General features: G+C 43.6%; 1 protein-coding gene across 1 annotated transcript in view; it reads right to left on the reverse strand.

Moving 5' to 3' along the window:
- Positions 1 to 24,572, reverse strand: part of HCN2 (hyperpolarization activated cyclic nucleotide gated potassium and sodium channel 2) — a 61,068-nt gene that overhangs the window by 27,561 nt on the left and 8,935 nt on the right. The window contains exon 2 of the mRNA XM_088149894.1: positions 2,553 to 2,976. Within this exon, the coding sequence (XP_088006020.1) occupies positions 2,553 to 2,976 (424 nt within the window). The remainder of the gene's footprint in view (positions 1 to 2,552; positions 2,977 to 24,572) is intronic.

A 24,572-nucleotide genomic window follows, 5' to 3' on the forward strand; every position in this document is an offset into this window, starting at 1 on the left:
ATAAATAAATAAAATCGAGCCAAGTAAATAATTAAATAAATAACATGCAGATAATATCACATATATGCGTGGGTGTGTATGCAGGTGTAATATATATAAACACGAAATATATATATGCATGTGAGATATGGATATAGATATAAAATTAATGTATAATTAATATGTATAGAATGTATAATTATGTATATAATTAATATACATTAATAATATCATTATTATATGCTTTTACTTATTATTATATCCCACCTTTATTTTATACCACCCAATAATACATCATTCTCCCTCCTCCTATTTTCCCCACAACCATAACCCTGTGAGGTGGGTTGGGCTGAGAGAGGGACCAGCCCAAAGTCACTCAGCCTGCAGGAAAAATGTAGGAAGGAAAATATAATATTACACACACACACACACACACACACACATATATGTATATATATACTATATATGTGTGCGTGTCTGTGTGAAATATGTATATCACGTATTTTGTGCCAGTGTCTCTATATTTCACACATGCATGAACATGTGTATATATATTTCCGTGTGTGTGTGTGTGTGTGTACTTCTCTAAGATGTGTGTGTGTGTACAACTCTAAGATGTGTGGACTTCATCTCCCAGAAATTCTGGGATTTGAAGTCCACACATCTTAGAGTTGCTAAGGCTGAGAAACCCTGCCCTAAGTCCTTGTGTGCATCATACAGTAGGCTGAATCCTAAAGCTGGCTCAAGGAAATAAACCCTAGTTATGGCTTAACATGGCAGTCCACAACACACGGCATGATAGTGGCTGAGTTATCACAGGACACTGAGCTACAAGGGACCCAGCCCCACTGAAATCCAGCTTTTGTGTTGTGTGAACCCAGCCAGTGTGGGAAGTTCCACAGCACCCCCCCTAACCAGGACCAGGAGGACAGAAGCTTGCAGGCCCGCGCAACTCCAACTTGCTGCTTTTGCAAAGCCTCCTCTCGCTTAATGCTCCCTTCCTTGGTTCTATTTAAAGGTAGACAAGTCTTCAAGTCAAGCTCAGGCTCTGGAAACTACCTGGATACACCATTCTTAGCAACAATAGGAAAATGGTGAGCTGTTCAGTTGGCTGCTGACTTCTTGCAGGATGCTTGGTTGATTTATACTGCCCAGTCTAGCCTGGGATTTCCTCATGGTCTCCCATCCAAGCACACGCCCAGTCCAACCCTGCCTAGCTTCCAAACTCAGGCATCGTTCTACTTAGCTAGCTGGCATGATGGCAGCTCCAGGAATCTGATCCATGCCTCTTTTGGAATTTATTATTTACTTGTAGCTCTCTCTGGTGGACAAGCCAGCAGTGCCAAGAAGGGAGAAATCTCTTTAAAATCTGAGAGCTAAGAGGGATCTTGAACTGTACCCACCTTCCTCTCCAATGAAGGAGGTGCAATGCATAATTCCACTACAGCACCTCTGAGTGAGAGGAATGCCTCTTCTCTCATTAAAATCCCTTTGGCAAAGGAGAGTCATCTTTTGAAAGCAGCTGCCTCACCGTCAGAAGTTTGGGGTATTTCTCTGATGTGTGGTCCAAACCCACTCCTTTGCTATCTTTTTTCCCCCTAGCCTGCCTTTCAGAGCATCCAGGCATCATGGTCTGCTCCATCTTCTACCTGGCCGTCCATTGCATCCTTTAAAGATTCAGCTCTTTCGAAGCATCTTTTGACAAAAGCATACAGATTGGAGGAGGAGAGCTACGTTAATCAATGGTAGTAAAAAAAATTACGAGGAATCGGTTAGCACCTCTTCAGACTCACACATGTTATTAAAAGGCAGCTGCAGCTTTCAAAAGCTTAGGCCTCTTAATAACATTTGTTAGCTTGAAAAGGTGTGACCCGACTCCTGATTTCTTACGAAAGCTGTGTTTCCCTTGCATCTTTTTTTCACCGAGTTAAACATACACTTTCTTGAAATGGGATTGTTTTTAAATACCTCCTTTCCAACAGGGCTAGCAGCATAGTGGGGTTGGCATGAATGTGTTCACCTGATTCTCCATTAAAGCCAGCCCTTTTTTAACCCCCCACTCCCAAATGTTTTGAATAAAAATAAAGAAACAGCAAAGCTGAGCTGCTGAAAATCAAAACCCAGGTTCTCTCGCTGAGTTTATTTTCAGCAGTGCTTTGGGGTCCCCAAATGTCCCCTGAGTGGAAGAGGAGGATCTTTCTAGTCCAGTGTTTCTCAACCTCAGCAACTTTAAGATGTTTGGACTTCAACTCCCAGAATTCCCCAGCCAGCCAAGCTGGCTGGGGAATTCTGGGAGTTGAAGTCCAAACATCTTAAAGTTGCTGAGGTTGAGAAACAGTGTTCTAGTCAATCTGTGCTTGGTGAATGGCCACACCTACCATGGTGGCCATTTTGTAGGTATGCCCACTGCATCCTCCCCAAATTCCAAACAGGCCCCTCAGCTCAAAAAAACAAGGACGCTTCTCTCTTTTTTAAATGCCCCAAAAGAGCAAAAGGAAAATAGGTTCTCCTTGTGGGTCTTGTGACAATTCTGGGCTTGGAGGATCTCCCATAGCTTCAGGCATGGCTCTTACCTCCTCCCACTGGTGAATGTAGCGAATAAGACGAGAGAGACGCAGCAGCCGCAGGAGACTCAAGATCTTGGTGAAGCGGACGATGCGCAAGGCGCGAGCGGTCTTGTAGACCTCGGAATCGATGCCTTTCTCCACAATGAGGAAGATATAATCCACAGGAATAGAGGAGACAAAGTCCACCACAAACCACGTCTTCAAGTACTTCTTCTTGATCCGCTCGGGATCCAGGATGATCTCCGTATTGTCCTCGATGACGATGCCCGTCCGGAAATTCATAACCAGGTCCATGAGGAAGAAGGTGTCAGACACCACGTTGAAGACGATCCAGGGAGCTGTGGTCTCGTCTTTGAAGAAGGTTATGCCGACAGGAATGATGATCAGGTTGCCCACCATGAAGAGCAACATGGTGAAGTCCCAGTAGAACCTGGAATGAAAGGAAGAACATGGGGATCAAGACATGTGAGAACACTGGAGCAAACCCTGGGTCAAAGGTAGACTGTGGTTATATTTGCCCACCACACCTTTAACACATTAATGAGTGGATGCACTCATACAACATACTAAACTTGGTCTGTGTTTACCTTAAGTTTGCCTTTTTTTCAAGAGGATGTAGGGTACGTTGTGTGAACCAAGAATGTTAGTTTCTGTTTTGGTCTTGGGCGAATCCAGAAAATAGGTCAACTCACTAACTATATTAAACGTGTTTGGGTTACATCCTTTCCTCCAGAGCAAATGCAGCATACACAGTGCGTCCTCCTCCAATTTTCCCCCAAAACAACTCTGTGAGGAAGGCTGGGCTGAAGGCAACTTGAACCTGAGTTTCCCCAGTCCTACTCCACACTGGTATTGTCTGAAAGGAGACCATGTCTACATTTTGCCCAAAAAGAACTAGCAGGTTTTCTCTTCCAGTCTCTGTTAGGAGAACTAGTTGGCTAGTTTTTCTCTCTAGAACTGCACATTGACTTTTTTCCCTTCCCTTTAAGTAAAGAAACAAGGAAAAAAAGGCGGGGGGGGGAGGGTTGCCTTCCAGAAGTGTAACTTTTCTCTTTTAGGGGTTATACAGAATGGTGCTTTTGTTGCCATTAATATTACTAACATCAAACTTAATATTATGCATTTATTTATTTATTAATAAGATTAATAGGCACCCAACTCTAACAGTGTGACTCTGGGTGGCGTATAGCACTAAATAAATTAATAAATTAAAAAACTCCCACCAGATCATACATCATCAACAGTAATAAAACCCAACATACCAAGCAACGTAACAAAAAAACGAAAAGGAGACCCTCACTCAACTGGTCCCTAATGCCTGGGGAAGAGCCGAGTCTTAATAGCTTTTCTAAAGGCGAGCTGAGTTGGGGCCCGTCGTATACTGGGGAGAGAGATGGTTCCAGAGAACAGGGGCAACTGCAGAAACAGCACGCTTCCTAGGCCCCATAAGATGACAAGATTTAAAAGAAGGCATCTGGAGCGTGCCCTCTGTGTGGGAACAAATGGAGCAAGCAGATGTTCTTGGGAGAAGGTGGCCTCTCAAGTAATCTGGTCCTAGGCCATGTAGGGTGTTAAAAGTGATAACCAGCACCTTCAATCACACCCAGAACTCTACTGGAAGCTAGTACAGCTTGCAGAGTAGTGGTGTTAAGTGGGCATAACACGCTGCACCCATAACTACATGCGCTGCTGCATTCTGGACCAAGTGAAGCTTCTGGATGGTCTTCAAGGGCAGCCCCATGTAGAGCGCATTGCAGTAGTCCAGTCCGGACATGACTAAGGCGTGGGTGACCATAATCATTTGAATAATAGAAAGGGGGGGAAGAGTCTGATAATCCAATAATAAACAGAAGAACTCCAAAACCCATATTGCTCAACAGTCTTCTTCCTCAAGGCAACATACTTCAGCAACCCATCACTGCACATCAGGTATGGATTCCTCTTCCTGTGTTGTATAATATTTTTGGCCAAACTCCATGTCCCCTGAGTCAATAATTCTTGATATCTTGATAAACTCTAAATGCTGCGGATGTAGTCAAGAAGAATATACTCATCTTTAGATCTGGGCAACTGATCCGGAGTCATATTCGCAATTCTGTGGAGGGTGGCTCCGTCATATGACAAAATATTGAGCTAAAGTTCCAATTCCTGAATTATATCTCCAACAGGAAGATCATTGTGAATAGCCCTTATTAAGTGTTCTCTGTTGTATTAACCTCATTTTAAGAGCACCGGAAACTAATTTCATGTTGTTCAGAATGACCCGTCATTGATTCAGCATGATAGCACATTATTCTACAGTTTGCGAAGGCTTCAACAAAAATTTTTTAAAAAAACACCATCGAACATTTGCAGTGCTGAAAATTGCAATTTTCCTGCTGAATTCTGGGGGTTTTAAGTTGCCCATTCCTCCCTTAAGTGAAGCGTCTGAGTATCAAACATGATTTTCTGCATGCAAAGTAGGTGTTCTCGTACCAACCAAGGGAAATAGAAGAATCTGTCCTGAATTCCATCAACTTACATTCATCTAGCCCAATTTTGTCCATTACGGTGGGTTATAACAGTTCTCTCCCAAGCTGCGATCTAATCTTTGTAACTAGAGATGCAGAGGTCAACCTAGGTGCCCCTGAGCATCAAAACAGGTTCTATGCTGTTGAGCTATGATGCTTCCCTGAAACCTCCAGCTAGAAAGACAATCTACAACACTCTTAACTTGGTTTCTGAACTGACCTATTTTTGGGGTCCTCACAACATACTGAACCCCAAACTAACCAACTGGGCTGGATTCACACGCTAAGCCCTCCCCCACACCTAACTCAGATTAAAACCATCAAGCTCAGCAGACTGTACAAAGACAAGTATGAACTGGCTGAGCGTGGTCATCTCCTGTTCGTTCTCCTCCTCCTCCAAGGTCCTTGAAACCCAGATCCTTCCTTTTTATGAAGTCCAAGACAGCAAGTGTACCCAAGGAAGGGAAGACTTGGAATGCCCTCCCTACAAGTCTGGAGCCCCCCTACATTATGGGAGGAATGCAAAAACCTGATTTCCTTTTCAGCCCCCCCCTCCAGAAGTGCATTTGCAGAAAACCCTGTTCCACTTCCCCATCCTGCTGGAAGCCTCGGTGACCTTCTCCAGAAGCCTGCAAGGTCAAAAGCAGATGGCCAAGGTTTTTGAGTCCCACATTAGCCACTGCCTCGGCATCGCTCTACGATGTGTCAGCCAGAATTAAAAGACAGCTTCTCCCTTGTCCTCGATCCACCCCCAAGATGCACATAATGCAAATATGGACAAATCAGAGGGAGCTCGGGAGATACTTTATTTATTTCTTTACTCTTGACATTTTTTCGTACCACCCTCTCACTGCAGTTATAAGAAGATCGTCTGGATTTCTGCAGGAAAGGAAAAAATATTTCCCCCCCACCTTTTTTTTTTTTGCACTGACTTGATCGTTTTGCAATAAACTGGCACAACTACTGGTGTTGAAATAAATATGTACCATTGAAATCACTGTGGGTTGTGGTTTTTCTATTTACCCCCCACTACCTCCACTCCTGTTGGTGTCTTTGCAGGGCATAAAATATTTGCCTGGAGCCATAAAGAGAAGCTGTCATATTTGACTCCCTGCAATCAGAGCTCTTGGAATGGGAAAATTCTTCTTGCAACTGCCAGTCACGTACCGGAGAGAGAAAATTAGGATTTCAAGAATGCTGCGTTGGGTCCTGGATACCCTTCAGATCTCCCCAGTAGCTACCGGTACAATAGAAGCTGTTTCAAAGTGCAGTGCAGAAAACAGGCATGTAAGGACCTCTGTTATTAAAAATTATTATTATTATTATTATTATTATTATTATTATTATTATTATTATTATTTAGAATGTTGCTCCTTCAGACCTACCGGTCTTATAAATCAGCTTTCCACTTCCCACAGTAGCTAACTAGACATCCTTGGAAACAGAGATATCACCCCAGTAGCACCTGCCTACAAGCTGCTGGTTCTTAGTGGTAGACTGCCTCTGTCACTGCAAGTTCCATTTAACTTTATGAGGAACCACAGTAAACTCTCTATGAAACTCTCTAAAGCCCTCTTTAAAAGCCACGCAAGCGGGTGGATCCTACCTAATTTTGGGCTGGTTTTTGCATGCAAAAGTCAATCCATTTGAGGAGGGTGGGAGGAGAAAGAGTATCTCTTTCTGACAAACACGTTCCCCCCAAAAGTGTCATTTTACCTAGATTTGTCATGCCCGCCCTGCATTTTGAAGTTTTTCTTTTAAATTGGGAGGAGGACGCACTGCAAGGATCCTCTGTGAGATGCATCACATTATACCCACCCCTCAACCCTTCCCCGGTGGCAAAATTTAGCCCAAGATTGTGCAACTGAAACTCCCATCGTTAAAAAAGCTGCAGCGTTGCAAAACTTTGAGTGGCGCTTTGGCCCTTCAAATGTCGTCTATCCCTGTTCTTAGTTGGGGGGAGCAGTTTTCCTTTATCGTACAAGAGCCCCACCATGTGCCCCAGTGATGGATGGGGAGGAATGGATAGAAGAAGACTCTTTGGCCCAAGCAAAGCAACTCTAATTCAGTACAAATTTCTGCCACTTTTTGCTCAAAAATGTCTCCAGTTCAATGCCAGTTTGTAAAGTTAACAGAGCACTTTTTTTGAGGAATTGAAAAAAAAAAAACCTCACTTCAAAAAGGTGAAAAAATACAGAGCTAGCTACAATCCATCTTGGTTCATTCTAAGTAGAACAATCCCACTGCCAGTGTGAATTAGTACTAAATCATTGCATGCATGCCTTGGGTCCCATTTCACAGATGAGGAAAACTGAGGCATTGCAGGAAATTCCATCAAGCAGTGCCAGCATTTAGCGGTTACATCAGAATTTGAGCATCACCAACCTCCAGGTATTACAGTCTCCTTTTTGTCTCCCTTTTCCTCTTCCCCTGCCGCTCTCTGAAAAGGAACACGACCAAGTCCCAAGGAGCGTGTTACTTAATATATCCCATTGCACCAGGCCAAAACAAAAACTCAGAAGCTCTTTTTAGAGTCACCCGAAATGGCTATAATTCGTCCTTGGACTGTTGCAAACTACAGCTCCCTCCCTTCCTTAAACTAAGCCTGATCTGTCCACCAGAGCTCCTTTTAGGCATTTAGATGTAGAGCTGCGGAGGGCAGAAAGAATGAATGAAAAAGAAAGGCTGGAGCTAGGCAGATCGCTGTGGGGATCCACCAGGCAGGCAGAGACTGGTAGGGAAGGAAGGAAGGAAGGAAGGAAGGAAGGAAGGAAGGAAGGAAGGAAGGAAGGAAGGGAGGGAGGGAGGGAGGGAGGGAGGGAGGGAGGGAAGGGTAGAGAAAGGACTGGGAAGGAGGGTGGGAGGGAAGGAAGGAAGAGGGTAGAGGAAGGAAGGAAGGAAGGAAGGAAGGAAGGAAGGAAGGAAGGAGGGAGGGAGGGAGGGAGGGAGGGAGGGAGGACGGAAGGAAGGAAGGAAGGAAGGAAGGAAGGAAGGAAGGAGGGAGGGAGGGAGGGAGGGAGGGAGGGAGGAAGGAAGGAAAAGAAGAGGGAGGGAGGGAGGAAGGAAGGAGGATGGGAGAAGGGAGGGAGGAAGGAGTACACAGAGGCATGTGGCAAGATAATACATGATTCCACCAGAGATTTTGGTTTGCCCACTTTGCAATCTGTTTTCAGCAAAAAAGGGAGCGCAGAAGACAACACAGGAAACACAACTGTTCTGATGACCCCAAACCCCGTAAGCACTTGGCTCCAGAGGAAGCTCAGGCGTGAGAAATAGAGCACACGCAGAGTGTTACTCTGTAAGCAACGAACGATGGAAGCCCGGATTCAAAGGAGCAGGAAAAGACTGGGAACAAGAGCCTGAAACACCAGTTTCTTCCTATGAAAAATGCACCTTCCTTAAAGCTGGGGACAAACATCTCAAACCCACAGAGGAATCTGTTGAGATTAGCCTCCGTTTCATCGTGCTGCTCTCTGGGTTCTTCCCAACTAGCATTTGTTCCTCCAGGAGGAAGGAGAGAACCATCACAGTCGGGAAGCAGAATATAGATTTCAGGAAAATAAAAATAGGACACTTGAAGCAGAGGATGGAGAAGGAGGAAAAGATTCTCGGCTCTCCTATAAAAACAAGCTGCCAGTCAAAACCTCAAGGAAAATCCAGAGGATTCAACTCCCAAGGCCAAAAATGGTTGGCGCACATCACCACATCGGGCGAATGGCCAGTGCTGTTGCTTTACACATGTAGGAATCTGAGTTACGAGCAAAGTCCCCACCATTAAGATAAAAACTTGAAGTCTCCAAGTCAAGCTTGACTCAGGGAAATTATAGGGGCCAATCCGTGTAGTTTTCCGGGCAGCGTTATGGAAGTGGCTTTCTACTGCTTCCTATAGGGTGTCTAGACTACATCCCTTGTATTTCCTGGTTGTCCTCCATCCAAGTACTATCCAGGCCCAATCCGGCTTAGGTTCTAGCCCAGGAAAGATCAGCCAGGTTCTGCCACCTGCTGAGTCCACAAAAAGGATCCTGCGTGCAAAGGTTGCACCCAAGTTGCAAGTTTGGGGAAGTTAGAGAGGAGGAGGGCAACAGATAAGTTGCATCAGGCCTGCTTGGCTGGGCAGGGCAAGGACACCAGAGTAGGGTCCGGACACCTGTGCCTGTGTGTCCGAGACGTGACCCATCTCAAAGCTTCACACTGCCTCCCAACTGCAAGGCTTCATACCCTCCTCTCTGACTGCTCACAGCTGTCTTCCAGCCTCCTCTAATTCCCCAAATGCCACATTGGCATAATTTCGGATTGGCTGGCAATCCTGAACGCCGTCATTCTAGCATATCTGGAGGCTACCCCAGCTCAGGAAGGCTACCTTACTAGGCTGAGCCAAGCTCCAGATCTTAGCATCTGCATGACCTCCCTGGCAGCACTACCACCTTTTCTGTTTCTGTTCTGGCACCTGCTAGCAATATCATTGATTTTGGGCTCTGTCACCATTCCACCGAGAAGAAGTTTCCCCATTTAGAAGAGCTGATGTGCTACAAGGTGCCAAAGGCTTCAGATGCAACTCTGGGCAGCATCTACTCTCTTGTTGTGTGAATGCAATTCTCAAGTCAAGGGAGCTCAGTGCTCGCTGCAACATCTGGCGGAAAATGGGCAGAGAAGGTGGTTGCTCCCTAATCCAGCCAAGCCAAGTGGGTCATTCACTCTCTGGCTAGGTTCACACAAGATGCTAGCTTAGGCTCAAATGAGGATGGGCAATCTGGCTCTGCCTGTGGTAGGAATCCAGCAGTGGGCGCAGCCTGTTGTGTGAAGGAGACCTTCACAGTAAGCCATCATCACACTAGTCTGGGTACTAAACGTTGCAGAGTCATTCTCTTTCCTTAACTGGGTTTCAGGCTCTGTGTGTTCGGCTTTGTTGTCTTCTCTTTGCACGCAGGCGCCCACAAAGAAGGGAGGCCTAAGAAAAAGGCTATGTGGACTCTCCATGTTTAGTGGCACTCTACTATAAATGATGATCTTCTGGGCAGCAATAATAAAGGACGTCTATTGCTTTCATGACCAACTAGCTGGAATTCTGAGAGCTGTCGTTTAATGTATGTGGAGGTCACTGAGTTGGAGGAAGTGTTTTAAAGACAGATATTACTAGGAAAAAGTTGTTTATCTGTTTTCAGCATCACAGACACCTCTTACATTAAAACAGTGTTTCTCAACCTTGGCCGCTTGAAGATGGGTGGACTGGCTGGGGAATTCTGGGAGTTGAAGTCCACCCATCTTCAAGCGGCCAAGGTTGAGAAACACTGGATTAAAATAAAAAGCAGAGATCTACTAAAACCAGCTTATAGGGGAGAGATTTCAGCAGCACACAAAACCAAGTTCCTTTTCCAATCATCTATGGAGGGCATTTTTTGCAAAAATAACCGTGTATATGTTTGTCTGTTCCAGTTTTTTGCCCTAAAAAAAGGATCTGCAAAACGGCTTGCAGTAAAATGGAAACCATTAAATCCTGAACGTTCACCTATTTGTTTGCTGACACAGCGATGAATTACCATTCTGTGCACATTTATGTTCAATGGAATTTGCCCATTAGATGTGTTTTAAGATTGTAGGCATTTTGGCAATATAGAGAAAAGTTACCAGATTTGATCATATCCCTGCTAATGGGAAGTGTAGCATCAATCAAATGTGGAACATTTGGCCAGTAAGTCACAGGTAAGAAAAGCCCATTTTTATGCAGTGCACGCTCACGCTACTTTACGCAAGCTAAAATCACTAATCTGGAGTCTATCTTGCAAGCCAAAGTACTGACGCTTATATCCCACTACAGGCAGTCCTCATTCAGTGACCACAATTGGGATTGGCAACTCAGTCGTTAAGCAAAGCAGTCACTAAGTTAAAATGTGACTGTGCTTATGATCATACTTCATCTTACCTTTGCTTTACAGACCTGTGAAGGTCGTAAATGTGAGGATTGGTTGTAAAGTTACTTTTTCATCACTGTCGTAACTGTGAATGGTCACTAAATGAGGCAATCGTTAAATGAGGATTATCTAGAACTTGGAAGTACATACAGTTTTCTGACACACACATACACACAAGATGCTATGAAGGTATAGATATGAAAGTTTATCCTTTGTTGATTTACAAATAGTATGTGATATGGTGAATAGGCTTGAATGGAATTGAAATGTTTTGTGTGAATATAGAGTTGAGCTTCAGTTGCTGAATGCAGTAAGAATAGGACATGATGGAAGTAAAGCATGAATGGAAATCAATGGAATGTTTAGGAAGTGGTTCAGCACTGAGCTGGGAGTTAAGCCAAGAATATAATATTTTCCCTTGACTGCTTAATTTATTGATAGATAAATATGTAAAGAGTGGTTAGAGGTATGTTGGCTGGTGAAGTCAAATATGCAGATGATGGCATATTGTTGGCTAAGAACCCAGATGATTTGCAACGAACGTTAGATAGATTATATGATGCAACAAGGAGAATGGATCTAGAAATTAATATATTAAAGACCAAGGCAGCTGTGTTTGATAGGAAAAATGGAGTGGCCAACTGCAACTTTTTCAAAAGAGCAAAAAAAGAAAAAAGATTTCTTGGTAGAATGTTTTCTAATGCAAAATTCTAAGACATACACATACCGATAGAAGGGTGGTCAATAGTATGTGATATGGAATAAATGTTTGTAGAAAGAAGCAAAAATGGCTATAAGAGCATGCTTCTGCCCAGTTTGTTATCTGCAAGTGAGAATGGGGTAACTTAGGAGAAACATAAAAGTAAGTGGAATGCAAGTGAAAATAGGGTATTTATGAAATGGTCAAGAATGGGCACTCAACGAATGTGAGTTGAGATGGTTTGATTATAAAGAGAGGAATGACTGGGCACATACTGTATCGCACTTATTTATTTGGAGGAAGAGAAAGGAGTAGATTAAGAACTAATGAGATCTTCAAAAAGAGAAAGAAATTTAAAAAACAAAAGGCAAAGAATGAAGCAGTGTAGGGATGTGCAGGAAGCAAGGATGGTTTGTAAGGATGGACAGATATGAAGAAATACAGCAGATGACACTAATACTTATATTTCCTTTTCTTTTCTTATTGCATGCCTTTAATTTCCATGCCTTACAATTTCTATGCTTTGCTTATCTCGAAAAAGAATTATGTGATGAGTACAATATATACAGATGATTCTACTAATTATATTTTTATCCCATTGTTTTTCCAAGAAGGTTAGGACAATGTTCCCCCAATTATTTTTGGTGGGCATCTTCCCCATGGAGGAGAGAGACAATGATCAACCCAAAGCCACACATGATTGTGTGAACTTTAGTCTCCTGATTCTAGTCCGGTGTTCTAACCATTTCTCCATCCTGTCTCTCTCTGCGTAAACCTAAAGCAAGTCCAGCTTGGTTTGTACTTGGATGGGACATACCTAGGAAATCCTAAGGTTGTAGACTAGACAGGACGTTGAAAATCAACCCCAGAAAAAGACATGGACAAAGCGCTTCCATACTGTTGCCCAGAAAACCACACGGATGTGTTCATGAAGTCACACAGATGTGTCCATGAAGTCAACTGAAGCTCAATTCGAGGGAACTTCATCTACAGGACACCATTTATGGATGTATTTATTTTATTTAAATAACTTATATGGCTACCCATCTCACAGCAGTGACTCTTGGTGGTATACAACAATTAAAAAAAACAGCCACCGACACTGAGGTAATCAATACATCCCAATCTTTAAAAAGCCATCACAGCAGAGCTCACCTAATCTCCTGGCCCAAACAGCCAGCCTCTCGTTGGTTCAGGTCCAACCGGATCTACTCACCTTGGCTGAGTTTGAAAAACTAAGCAGGATGAAACTTAGCTAGGAGTTGCGTAAGAAACCAGTAGCAATTCCTGTGTAGTAGGCTAGACTGGGAAACCCGAACACTACCTCCAAAGGACAGAACGGTAAATCATTTCTATTATGTAAGACACCAAGGGTCTCTAGACGGCAACGGGGTAGAAATGGAGACAATAAATACTGCTGCCAAGAAAATGACACAGATGTATCTATGAAGTCACCAGCAGTCCTGTCTTTATCTTTTTTGGCAAAGCCTATGACAGAGGAACGGTTGGCGAAGATGACAGAACTCTTTGAAATGGCCAAACTGACTTGATTACAGAAAAGACAACATGAACATTTATTGGTGACTGGAAACCCCTTATGGACTTTTTGCATAAAAAAGAAAAAAAATGAACAATTTATGGTTTTGATGATTAGATAGGATAGGTAATAGAAAGAAGAGAATCATGATGTAACTTTAGAGAGAGAGGTCAATTTATAATTGTACTTATAACTGCTGTAAAGAAGATCAGAAGCCACTTCGTTCTATCTTTTTCCTTTCTTTTCTATTTTTCTGCTACTCTTTTTTTTTGCACCTTTCGTTTTATTTTTCCTTTTTCTTTTTCGCTCCATTTTAGTTTGTATTATTAGTCTTATTCTTGTGTTTAATATTTTCAATTAAAAAAAAAAGCCCTGTCTATCTTTTTAAAGCCCTTTATTGTCATGAAGAAAGGTCACAGGGTTTAAGATTGTCTTTTCAATGGAAGTTTTTAAGAGAAGCTGGATCACCTCTACAGTCACAAAAATCCAGCACTGAACACTGGGTTGTATGAAAGGATCTTCAAGTCTCTTCCTATTCTAAAATTCTTTCATTTAAACCAGGAGCAACCAAGCATCTGATGCCCTTGTGGGAAGCAAACTTAAACAGGGGCCAGAAAGCATTATTGGCAGAATTTCTAGCTTTCCTTAAATTGCTTATTTTAGCCAGGACATGAAACTAGCAAACAGATCTACCCAATTCTTTGCAGCTTTCACTTAAATTTTTAAACCAGCTGTCCCTAAATAAATACAAACTGGAAGCCACATTTTAAGAGCACGGGGTCCAATAAATTCTATTGTTTATGCCTCTAAGCTTAACTAAAAAGGTAGGATTTAAAATGATTGAATGGATAAAGAAATAAAACAAGCACATGCAGAATTGTTCTCTTCCCTTCACGCACCTCTCCTGAGTCCTGCTCCCCTCACCTGAGAAAAGAAACATTGCAGGACCCAGAATTTGGAGTTCTGACATTTAAGTCTTAACTCCTTCCCAAGACAGACTGTTTGTTCTGTGACCTTCAGAAGACGCTGCTTTCTATCAGCTTCTCTTTGTAAAACGAACAAAGAATTGAACTTGCAATTCACAGAATACCTGGGTTTCACAGAATACATTGCCTTTTCTACAGTAAAGAATAGCTGCTGAGTGATTCTTCTTTGCTTTTGCAAGGGAGGGGACCCTCTAGAGCAGTGTTTCTCAACCGTGGGCACTTTAAGAAGTGTGGACTTCAACTCCCAGAATTCCCCAGCCAGCGATGCTGGCTGGGGTATTCTGGGAGTTGAAGTCCACACTTCTTAAAGTGCCCAAGGTTGAGAAACATCACTCTAGGGATTTTCAAGGGCCATGCAATACACACATTAATGCCCTAATCATGTTTGCCCTGAGGAATAAATGGAGGCGTTGGACATGTTCCTTCCATCCATGAAAGTTTTGTTCCTCACTAACTCCACACCATTCTTCCTGGGAGAATGGATGGAACCTCTGCAACAGCTGGTTATCCCTAAGCTCACAATGGCGTCATAAAAAGTTATATATTAAAAAAAAAACCCTTTGATAAGAACCTTCTGAATGGAACCTCTGTCAGCTCCTAATGTGGCAGAACGTCACCTCAAGGTGGTGGGGGCACCGTGGACTCTGTAGATGATTTCTTGCTGGATCCATAAATACCCAAACTATATATCAGAAGCATATTCGCTCATGTATGCATTCTGTGGGGTTCCCCTACCCCCACCCCTTTTCCTTCCAAAAGAAAATCTAACCCAGCAAATACAAATCTGTAAGCACCAATATTTAAACATATTAATATGCAAATACAATCATATTTGTAACAGAAAAAGACATGGTCATAGAACAGTGATCCAGCCATAACACTGCTACAGTTTTGTCTCTTCTCCCCCTGTAACATTTCAATATCATGCCTTAAGGAACAGGGGGAGACTCACAGTGTACAATGAAGTACCCCTCCCCAATTCATAACCATGCAAATTGATCGCTCCAAACCCTACAGACGCTGCGTCAACTATCAGAAGGAAGAAAGAAAAACCTGAGTTCATAAAAATAAAAGAAATCAAAATAAACATGAATTTGTGTGAGTCCAAAGTTCCCACACTCACGCGAGTTTCCCTTTTGCATCTCTGCATGGTATATTCTTAAAGTAGCATTATTTCCTTCACTTACAAGGACGTGAAGAAACCGGGCAATGCATGCACCATTCTGCTGGGTTTCTGCATCTGGTGCAATTTGATCGATCGGGTTTTTCAAAAGGGGCAATTATGTGAAGTGCAATTGAAAGAAGAATCACAGTGCATCTGAAGCAAGCTGTTCCAACCTTAGCCAAACAGGCACCAGCTTAACATGACTTGGACAACCTCAGAACATCACTAGTACAGTATATTGGAATAGCTCATTCTGAGCTCAGACAGTTCAAATTCAAAACGTTTCACACAGTAAAAGCGAAATGTGCCTTAGCTAATGAAGTCATCACTCAACAATATAGCTCATGTTCCATTGCAGATGCTTCCGGCTTCAATTTCCAGGCATCTTCAAGCAAGACCGGGGAGTGGGGCGGGGGGGACAAGACCCTTTTTGATGTTCTGAAGAACTCCGCAAGCCATTGCTGACAACGGCAAGCCAAACAGAACAATCCTTCGGCTCAAGTTAAGCTGCCTTTCTTCAGAACCACGAGGACGAGAATCTTGGTTTATTTTTTAAGGCAGCTGACTATACCTTATTGGCATGCTGGGTGGGGAATTCTGGGAGTTGAAGTCCTCTCATCTTAAAGTTGCTAAGGTTAAGAAACACTGAGCTAAACCCATGTTCTTTCTTTATCTAGGGGAGATGAGTTTCACCATATTTCCCAATTTCCAAGTACAGAAAAAAGGGATGGTGAGTATGGAAAAAGCGTGAAGCTCATGTTCCCGGACTTTGCTGGGCAAATCAGCTGATCAAGACCACAAGGGCACAGAGAGAACTACTCCTGTCTGTGCTCCTGCACTCTGAAGATGCCGGTCACAGGTGCTGGCGAAACGTTAGGAAACAAAACTTCAAGAACATGGCCACACAGCCCGGAAGACCCACACCAGCCATGATCAAGACCACGTTTGTAAATTTTGCGAAGCCTAACGATGCACCATTTGCTTACGATGCAAGTGGGTTTTTCATCTCCAAACTGTGAGCACGCACACATGCGTGCTTTCTGTCTAGCTTCAACGTAACAGGGGGAAAAAATCCCCAAAAGAGGCAAAAGAAAAAAAATACAAAGAATGGCTTATCATACTAGGAAGAAACAATTGTATTGATCGATTTTTCCATGTCCACTTCATCTACAGAAAGGCAGTTCAAACATACATCATCAGTCTAAGACTGTAAATCCCAAATGATACCGTCTTTCCACTTACAGAATAATTTTTTTTTTGGCTCCACACCTTAATTGATAGTTCTTCACATATTGATGGCATTCATGAAGGCCTTAAAGACCTAGCTGTTCTCCCAAGCCTTGGAGTAGGGCACATGCGACCCCCCCCACTTCGTTAGAGCAATTGAGATTTTTTGTTTTGGTGTTGATGTTATCCGCACTGCCACTGTGTTATTCCTCTTATTGTATTTTTTATTTATGTTATTGTACCTAAATTCTATTTTGTACTGCCAGCCATCCAGAATCATTCAGGAGTCAGGCGGTGCCAAAATCTCAATAAATAAAGTTTCTAGCGCCTATGTCAAATCGCTTTCAAATCTTCAGACGTGATTACTTTTTCCAAAACTAGATTAACAAACATATAAAGATGGAACCAAAACATAATCGAAGTACGGCAGGGCCATGTTGTATGCATAAATGCTTCCTCTATCATTTGACATCTCTGGCACAAGGAAGCGGACTGCCCTTTTTAAACATTCTCCAAGGTGTCCAATAAACATTAAAAAAAAAAAATTCCTCCAAATCACATTCAGCTGCCTGGAGTTTCTTGGAACCATACTGGGGCTCCGGAGATTAGAAATGGCACATGGATTTGCCTCCGAGTACAATCTCCCCCTGCATTACTCAGACGCCAAAGGAGGGTGCTGCATTATAGGACACAGAGCCTGTTTGCGCCCGGGGAACGCTGTGGCAAAGCGCATGAAACATCCAGGTCCGTTCCCCAGATTTTATTCCCTCTTCAGAGCAGCTAGAAGACGAATGTGCCTATAGCCCTGTAAGCCAACATGGGGCTAAATTTAGTGCACATCCTGGTGAGAAAAATACATCTTTGGGTGAAAGAAGCAAGTTTTTAGAGGCCTCGGACAAATGGGGTGGCCTTAATAAAACTGAAATATAATGGAATGTGCAACATCCTTGAAGCTGGTGGGAACTAGGCTGGCTGTAAAAAGCCTTATCGCAAACATCCCCTCGTACCAAGGCATTTGTCTTGAAGGAGGGTGCGCTCTTCCTGGCATTTGGCACCTTGAAGTAATTTGTTTCTTCTTCTCTCTGACGCTATTGTTTTCCTTGTAGATAGCCGATAACAGAGGGGCAGAAAGTAACTTGAGAAGTATTGCTTCTTTAGGTACGCCTGCATCGTCATAGGAATATGTATGAGTATGTGTTCTTTTTCCCTTCCCCTTCTCGTAGGAGTGTATAAACATCAGGGTATTTATTTATTCCTTTATTTTTATTTATTTATTCAATTTATATAGCCGCCCATCTCAGACCAGTGACTCTGGGCGGCTAACAACAATAAAAACAATCAACATTAAAAACAGTACAAAAATTGAATATAATATAAACGCAGCCAAGAGATGGTCGGTATCAGCACAACCATGAAATGGGGCCCTTCACACACTCGGGGCCCCAGGCCCGGGTGTAAAGCCAGGTCTTCAAGGCCTTCCGAAAAGCCGAAAGGGTGGGGGCCATCCGAATCTCGGGAGGGAGGGTGTCCCAGAGGGCAGGTGCCACAGCAGAAGAGGCACGTCTCCTGGTCCCCGCCAGCCGACATTCCTTGGCTGACGGGAGCCGGAGCATGCCCAGCCTGCCGGACCGGATTGGACGGGTGGAAACAACTGGGAAAAGACAGTCCTTAAGGTAACCCGGTCCCAAGCCATGAAGGGCTTTATAGGTGACGACCAGCACCTTGAATTGCACACCGGCAACCAAAGCAGTGGTGTTACACGTGCCAAGTTGCTGACACTACTTACAACCCGGGCAGCTGCATTCTGTACCAGCTGAAGCTTCTGAATGCTCTTCAAGGGCAGTGTCAGGCCTAGCCCAAGGAACCCCAAGAGACCATGTAAATTCAGTCCAGCAATGTTTATTAGCTACAACCTCTAGCAAGAATCTTCCCAGACTGAAACCCCAGCACCCAAGTAATGCCAGCCACAACACTGTGAATTCCTCAGGGAGGTGCCAGTCTCATCCTCTTATCTCTCCCTCTTGCTTCAGGAGATGAAAGAAAATGTTTTTCTCCCTGAGTCTGGCCTTCATAATTCCATTCCATCACAGGCAGCCCCACGTAGAGCGTGTTGCAACAGTCCATTTTGCCTGTAGGGGAGTGTCTCTCACTAATCCTCGGTGGGTCCCCTCCAGCGCACATTGTCTAATAAACCCTGCAGTGAAGCCTTGACTATTTTGCATTTGGGTCCCGCCTTTTGATTCCACAGAAACTGGTACCAGGAGTGGGGTTATCCCTTTTTGTAGGGGATCCGTAGCACCCAGCATTCACACGCAGTTGCCCAAGCCAAATGCTGACCCAAAGTATGTCAGCTTAGCCTGGGGACATGCCACGCTTATTGCCAATGCACTACATCCTACATTCCCCCACAGCACACTTGGTGCCTTACGGATACATCAATCATGTTATTTAGCAGACCGTGTGAGTAGTGCAACCAGCAATCTTGAACGGAGAGCAGGAGCAGACAGGCCCAACTTAGAAACCCCATTTGGACACAGAATGGAAGATGCAGTGATGGAATGGACTTATGAAGGCCAGGCTCAGGGAGATAAGCGTGTTCTTAGCCCCCAGCAGGAGCGTGGGAAGTTCAAGAAGGTGAGGCTGGCACCTCCCTAAGGAATTCAGGGTGTTGTGGCGGGCTGGCTTGAGAACTTGGGTTCAGTCTGGGGAGATTTCTGTCTTGAGGTTGGAGCTAATAAACGCAACGGAACTGTATTTGCATTGTCTCGTGGAGTCCTTTGGGCTGAACCTGACAGATGCTGACTTCATTCATACCTCCCCTTCCTATAAGGAGTTGCATTTATAATACGTTCTCTCTCTACTGCTGAAGGCAGAGGGGTTTTGTATCATTCTGCTCCTTTTGGATGTGAAGTATCGAAACACACAACACAGTAGGCAGCTTCTACGGAGCTGCTGTGAAAACGCAACGCAGATTATTCCACCGGATGCCTGGATAAGACAGACGCTCGTTGGAGTTTAACAGAACCTTACAAAGGTGCGACTTATCTTTGATCATAAAGAAAGATGCTGTATTTCTCACATTTGCACGCCACTATAATCATAGATTCCCGGGGGTGGAGAATATAAACACTGAAACAGAATAAAAACAAGACAAGAAAACATTCACTATAATAAGTAACTAAATTCCTAAACCAGTGATTCTCAACCTTGGCCGCTTTAAGCTGTGTGGACTTCAACTCCCAGAATTCCCCAGCCAGCCAATGGCTGGCTGGGGAATTCTGGGAGTTGAAGTCCACACAGCTTAAAGCGGCCAAGGTTGAGAAACACTGCCCTAATCCCAGGTACCTGCTTCTGTTTCCCAAAAGTTCTCCAAAATAGTCTTACTAGCTTTCTGAAAACCATCAAGGTAACCCTAACCCATCAACACGTTCCATAGGACAAAGGCCATAATCAAAACTCTCTCCTTCCAGGTCTTGCTTCCCTCCCTCCCTTCCTTCCGCTCCCTAGTAAGATTTTGGTCCAGCGGTGCCACATTCGTCCTTTACTACCCAACCTACCTCAAAAAGCCATTGCAATGTTCAAATGGGAAAGAGAGTTCAGATGAAACAGATTCTCTTCCTCCACGCACGGCTGAGTCCGCCTCGCCTGCAAGCCTAACACGGAGACGGCTAATTCGTGTGTGTCTTCAGCAAACCCAGTTGATGTTGCTACGGTCCTCGATTGTTCAAGGGCGTTGCGTGAACCCAAGCAATGGGGTTCGCTGAACAAATCCTGATTCAGTTCCTTGTGGGTGGGGATATGTTGTGCGAATGCAAAGAAAGGAAGGAAATTCCACAGAAGCGGGGTTTCAGCTGTGAAGCAAGTAGCTAATGATATGAGTTATCTGCCAATATAAAAGATTTGCTTGCAAGGTGATAAACTTCTCTTCATGGGTGATATTCAGGCAGATGCTATCTGTTAGAGAAACTGTGGCAGAGGAATTTGATTAGCCACCCTCCCTGATCCCCCCCCCCGGCACTTTTATGATCCTCGGCCACAAGTTGACAGATTTGCTTGTGCAAATGTGCTCCGTGTCCAGAGTAAAATCTCTCTATGAGCCCAGCTTCTAGCCCAGCTTAATGGAACACAAATCTATGCGTTAAAAGCTTGCCAAAGAAGATCGGAGAAATCCGAGCGGAGAAACCTTCCCCATCTCCTATTTGCCGATCGACAAAGGTGCACTTTCTAAAATTAACTTTGAAAGGATAAGAGCCATCAAGCTGAGACTGCAGACAAATGAAACATTTAAAACAAAGGCACAGAAATTTGCTTCATCCACGCGGGGGGCCGGCTTCTTCCTGCCTTCACAGATGCACAAACTCGCAAATCAAATACTCAGATGTCCATGGTTTCTTTTATTCTGTTACTGCGTTTATTCCGCTAAAAGCTTGTCCTTCCCTTTGTTTATTGAACTGTTCCAAAAATGGACAACGAGGAAGGGGCGATGTCACAAAAATCAGCCAGTCGGTCCTAGCCAAAGCTTCGTTATCTCTTTGGATTCAGACTTCAATCATTGGAGTGCTGGTCTTCAAGCCTCTAAAGTAGTGTTTTTCAGACTTGGCCACTTTAAGATGTGTGGACTTCAATTCCCAGAATTCCCCAGCCAGCCATGCTGGCTGGGGAATTCTGGGAATTGAAGTCCACACATCTTAAAGTGGCCAAGTCTGAAAAACACTGCTCTAAAGGGCCATCACAGAAGAGGGCAAACCTGTGAACTTTGGTGCTGCTGGTGGTGATGTTATGGGGAGGAATATATACCACCATTAGGAGAAATATTTTAACCAACAGAAGCCTTCACTGATCAAATCAATTAGGGGTTATGCATTCTCCAGAGCAAGAAGTGGAAACGGAGAGGCAGAGCAGTGGAAATGCTCCAGTTTTACAATCCCTGCCTTGGATGGGGCCGGATAATCTTTTTATTTATCTGCCGTCGAAAATCCTCCGCTGTATCTTCTAAAGGGAGCTGCAGACAGTCAGATCCCGCCCCCCCCCCCCCGCTTTCCCTTCCAAATTGGATTTAGAGCTTCCTACATGATAATACTTGCTTAATCCATCAGTTTCCTCGTCATGCCGTGTTTTTCATACTTAAATATGTTGCCTTTGGCAGGAAATTTAAGTCCTGGGGTCTGGTTTCTTCCTCCACATGACCCTGCAGGAAGAACAGCCAGCCCCTTCTGTCATGCTGGGAATGAGCAAGGCCACTCACTGCAAAGATTCTGAATGACTGTAGCAACACGGATGCTAATTTTTTTTTTAAGCCTTAAGAGTAGGAAAGAAAAGCAATACAGATTGCATTTTGCTGGTCAGATTCCAAAACGAGTTAGGCAAAGAGGCAGCTATTAATCGTTTATGCCTGCTTAATAATATTATTCTGCTTCTGCAGAGCATGTTTTTTTCTTCTCCATCACAACACATGACTTATGTCATGCTCGATGACAATCGCAAGCCAAAATGCCTGGTTTATTGGCCAGAAATAGATTGCTTGCTCATACAGTTGAGTCAACCTGGACTTGTTTGGCTCCTCCCACCAGTGGGCGTGACTAAATTAACCCAGCGAAAAAGCCACCCTGTTATTTCTGAATCTTCCTCATCTGCTGTTCTCGGTTCGTTGGGCAAGCCACAACTAGGATCCGGGTTCCGATGGAAAGGAAGTTTTGATTTTTCTTGTGCGTTCTCGATTAATTCAGCTAATCAAGCTGGTGGGCAACAGAGATATCACACTAGAACTTCATCAGCAATCAGCCAAATTCTCTGCAAGGACTGAACAAAAATAGGTTGTTGCTTCCAAGTCAACACAGAAAGCTTGTTAGAAGGACAACCTGGTCTTCGTTAGTGGAGAAACTACAGGAGAAACTGACAATGCATGTGCTCATGGAGAATTAACCATTTTGGAAAACAGAAACTTGATTGAGAGATTCCTTCATTCCCCAGCATCAAAAGGTTTCAGGCTATCACAGGTCTCAAGAAACACTATGGGTTTTTAACACATTACAATTGTGCATTGATAAGGTTATTGTAAAATGTCCCCTGTGCAAGCTACATCTTCTGCATAACCAACTTGTCTCCCCCCTCCCAATTTAAATCCAACATCTGTTAAACCACTCCATGCGCCTGATGAAGTGAATTGCAGCTCCTGAAAGATGGTGCTTTTTAAGAAAATGGGTTAGTCGGAAAACCAAATTTCTGATATTTGACTGTCATAAACTAACATGGATTTCCCTTTACAACCGTTCAGTCCAAATCTCTGCCAAAATCTGTCACAGAAAGTTGGTGTGAAGAAAATAAACATCCTTGGGATACGAGCAAGTTATTGACTGACGTTTGGTGGTTTGGCCAAAGCTTCTCCAAGTATCCTTCTAAAAGCCACACCAAGGCATATTTCTTAACTGATTAACTGACAGAAGAGGAATTATTAATAAATATATGGAGAATGGTTCTGTTTTCTGTGTTTAATTAATTTAATATTTCAGTGAATTTGGACAATAAACTGGGTTTTTGTTTTGGCTCCACCTACTCCTTTGTCCTTGCCATATCTGTTTTAATGAAACCCACTGTAAGGTGGACTTTGGCCTCAAAAGCTGCATGCCCCTAGGCTAGAGGGGCAAGCAAGGTTAGCGCATCATGGTCAGCCACAATTTCATCATAGTGTATTGAATGAACCAAGTTATCTGAGTGCAGATAGCACATCAATCATAAACTATGGTTGAAAAGCACAGGAAGTGGGTTTGGACATCACAGGACCAAACCAACCACGTTCCAGCTTAATGGAATATGAGAACCCAGTCAATGACTTGATTTAAAGCAGCTTCTTTAGAGGAACCCAACTATTGTTCATCCAAATGTTGTACTTTAATCTCAAGTCACCTCCATGACAGTAATGGGCAAATCTTCTAGACCTGAGGCAAGCAGCCTGGGGACTAAGACACCCACAATCATTTGTGCTGGACAAGATGTCCACAGCTACATGGAAGATGATACAGAAACTGGAGGACATGCCCAATGAAGATAAGCTGAAAGCACTTGGGTTGTTCAAGGGAAAAGTAGATTGAGGGGAGACATGATCATTCAGGTCCATAAAGAGAGGCTAATGGATCATCAAACCAATCAACCCCGAGTTCTCACTTGAGACACAAATGACCAGGCTCAAATTATTCTACTTCAGACACCTTATGCAAAAACCCAGCTCTCTGGAGAAGGCTCTATTGCTGGGAAAGGTAGAAGGAAAGAGAAGAATAGGATGACCAGCAGGAAGGGAGATGGAGTCAGTTATAGGGGTGATGGACACACCGATAGAAGACCTGGAAGACCAGGTTAGGGGCAGATCATCATGGAGAAAATCTATCTATGTGGTCACTAAGAGTTGACAACAACTTGATAGCACATAATCAATCAATCAATCAATCAATCAATCACAGGGAATATGATCAGAACTCCTTTCCACAGCCATAGAAACTAGAACCAGAAATAACAGGTTATAGGTTGCAGCTACCTAGATTTCATTTAAACGTAAGGAAAAATTTCTGTCTGATAAGAACAGTGGAATAGTCTACCTGTGAAGGCTGTGGGTTCTCCATCTTTGGAAGTTTGTAAGAAGAGGTTGCACAGCCACTCCCAAGGAAGATTTAATTGGTTTTGCAGAGGGTTACACTAGATGATCCTTGGGATCCCTTCCAACTCTAAAATTCTATGGTTCGCAATTCCAGGTAAATACTCAATTCACATGCATGCACTCCTGTCTTCCTTAAAGGCCTGTGTGGATTTTTTCCTCCAAACATTCATCAGCTAATTGCACTCAATGCAAAAATATCAGGGAGGCTCTTCTGACCTTAACTGCTGAAAATTAACAATACCTGTCACTTTGAGAAGGGAAAACATGAAAATTGTAAAGCAAGCGCTAAAATAGGTGCCTCGAGAAAGGCAGGAGGGAGAGAACAAGGCAGGAAGCTGGGTAGC

The sequence above is a fragment of the Python bivittatus genome, unplaced genomic scaffold (genome assembly GCF_059951505.1).
Source record: "Python bivittatus isolate LINGU-HERP-01145 unplaced genomic scaffold, Pbiv_v1 ctg000580_np1212, whole genome shotgun sequence".
Lineage (NCBI taxonomy): Eukaryota > Metazoa > Chordata > Lepidosauria > Squamata > Pythonidae > Python > Python bivittatus.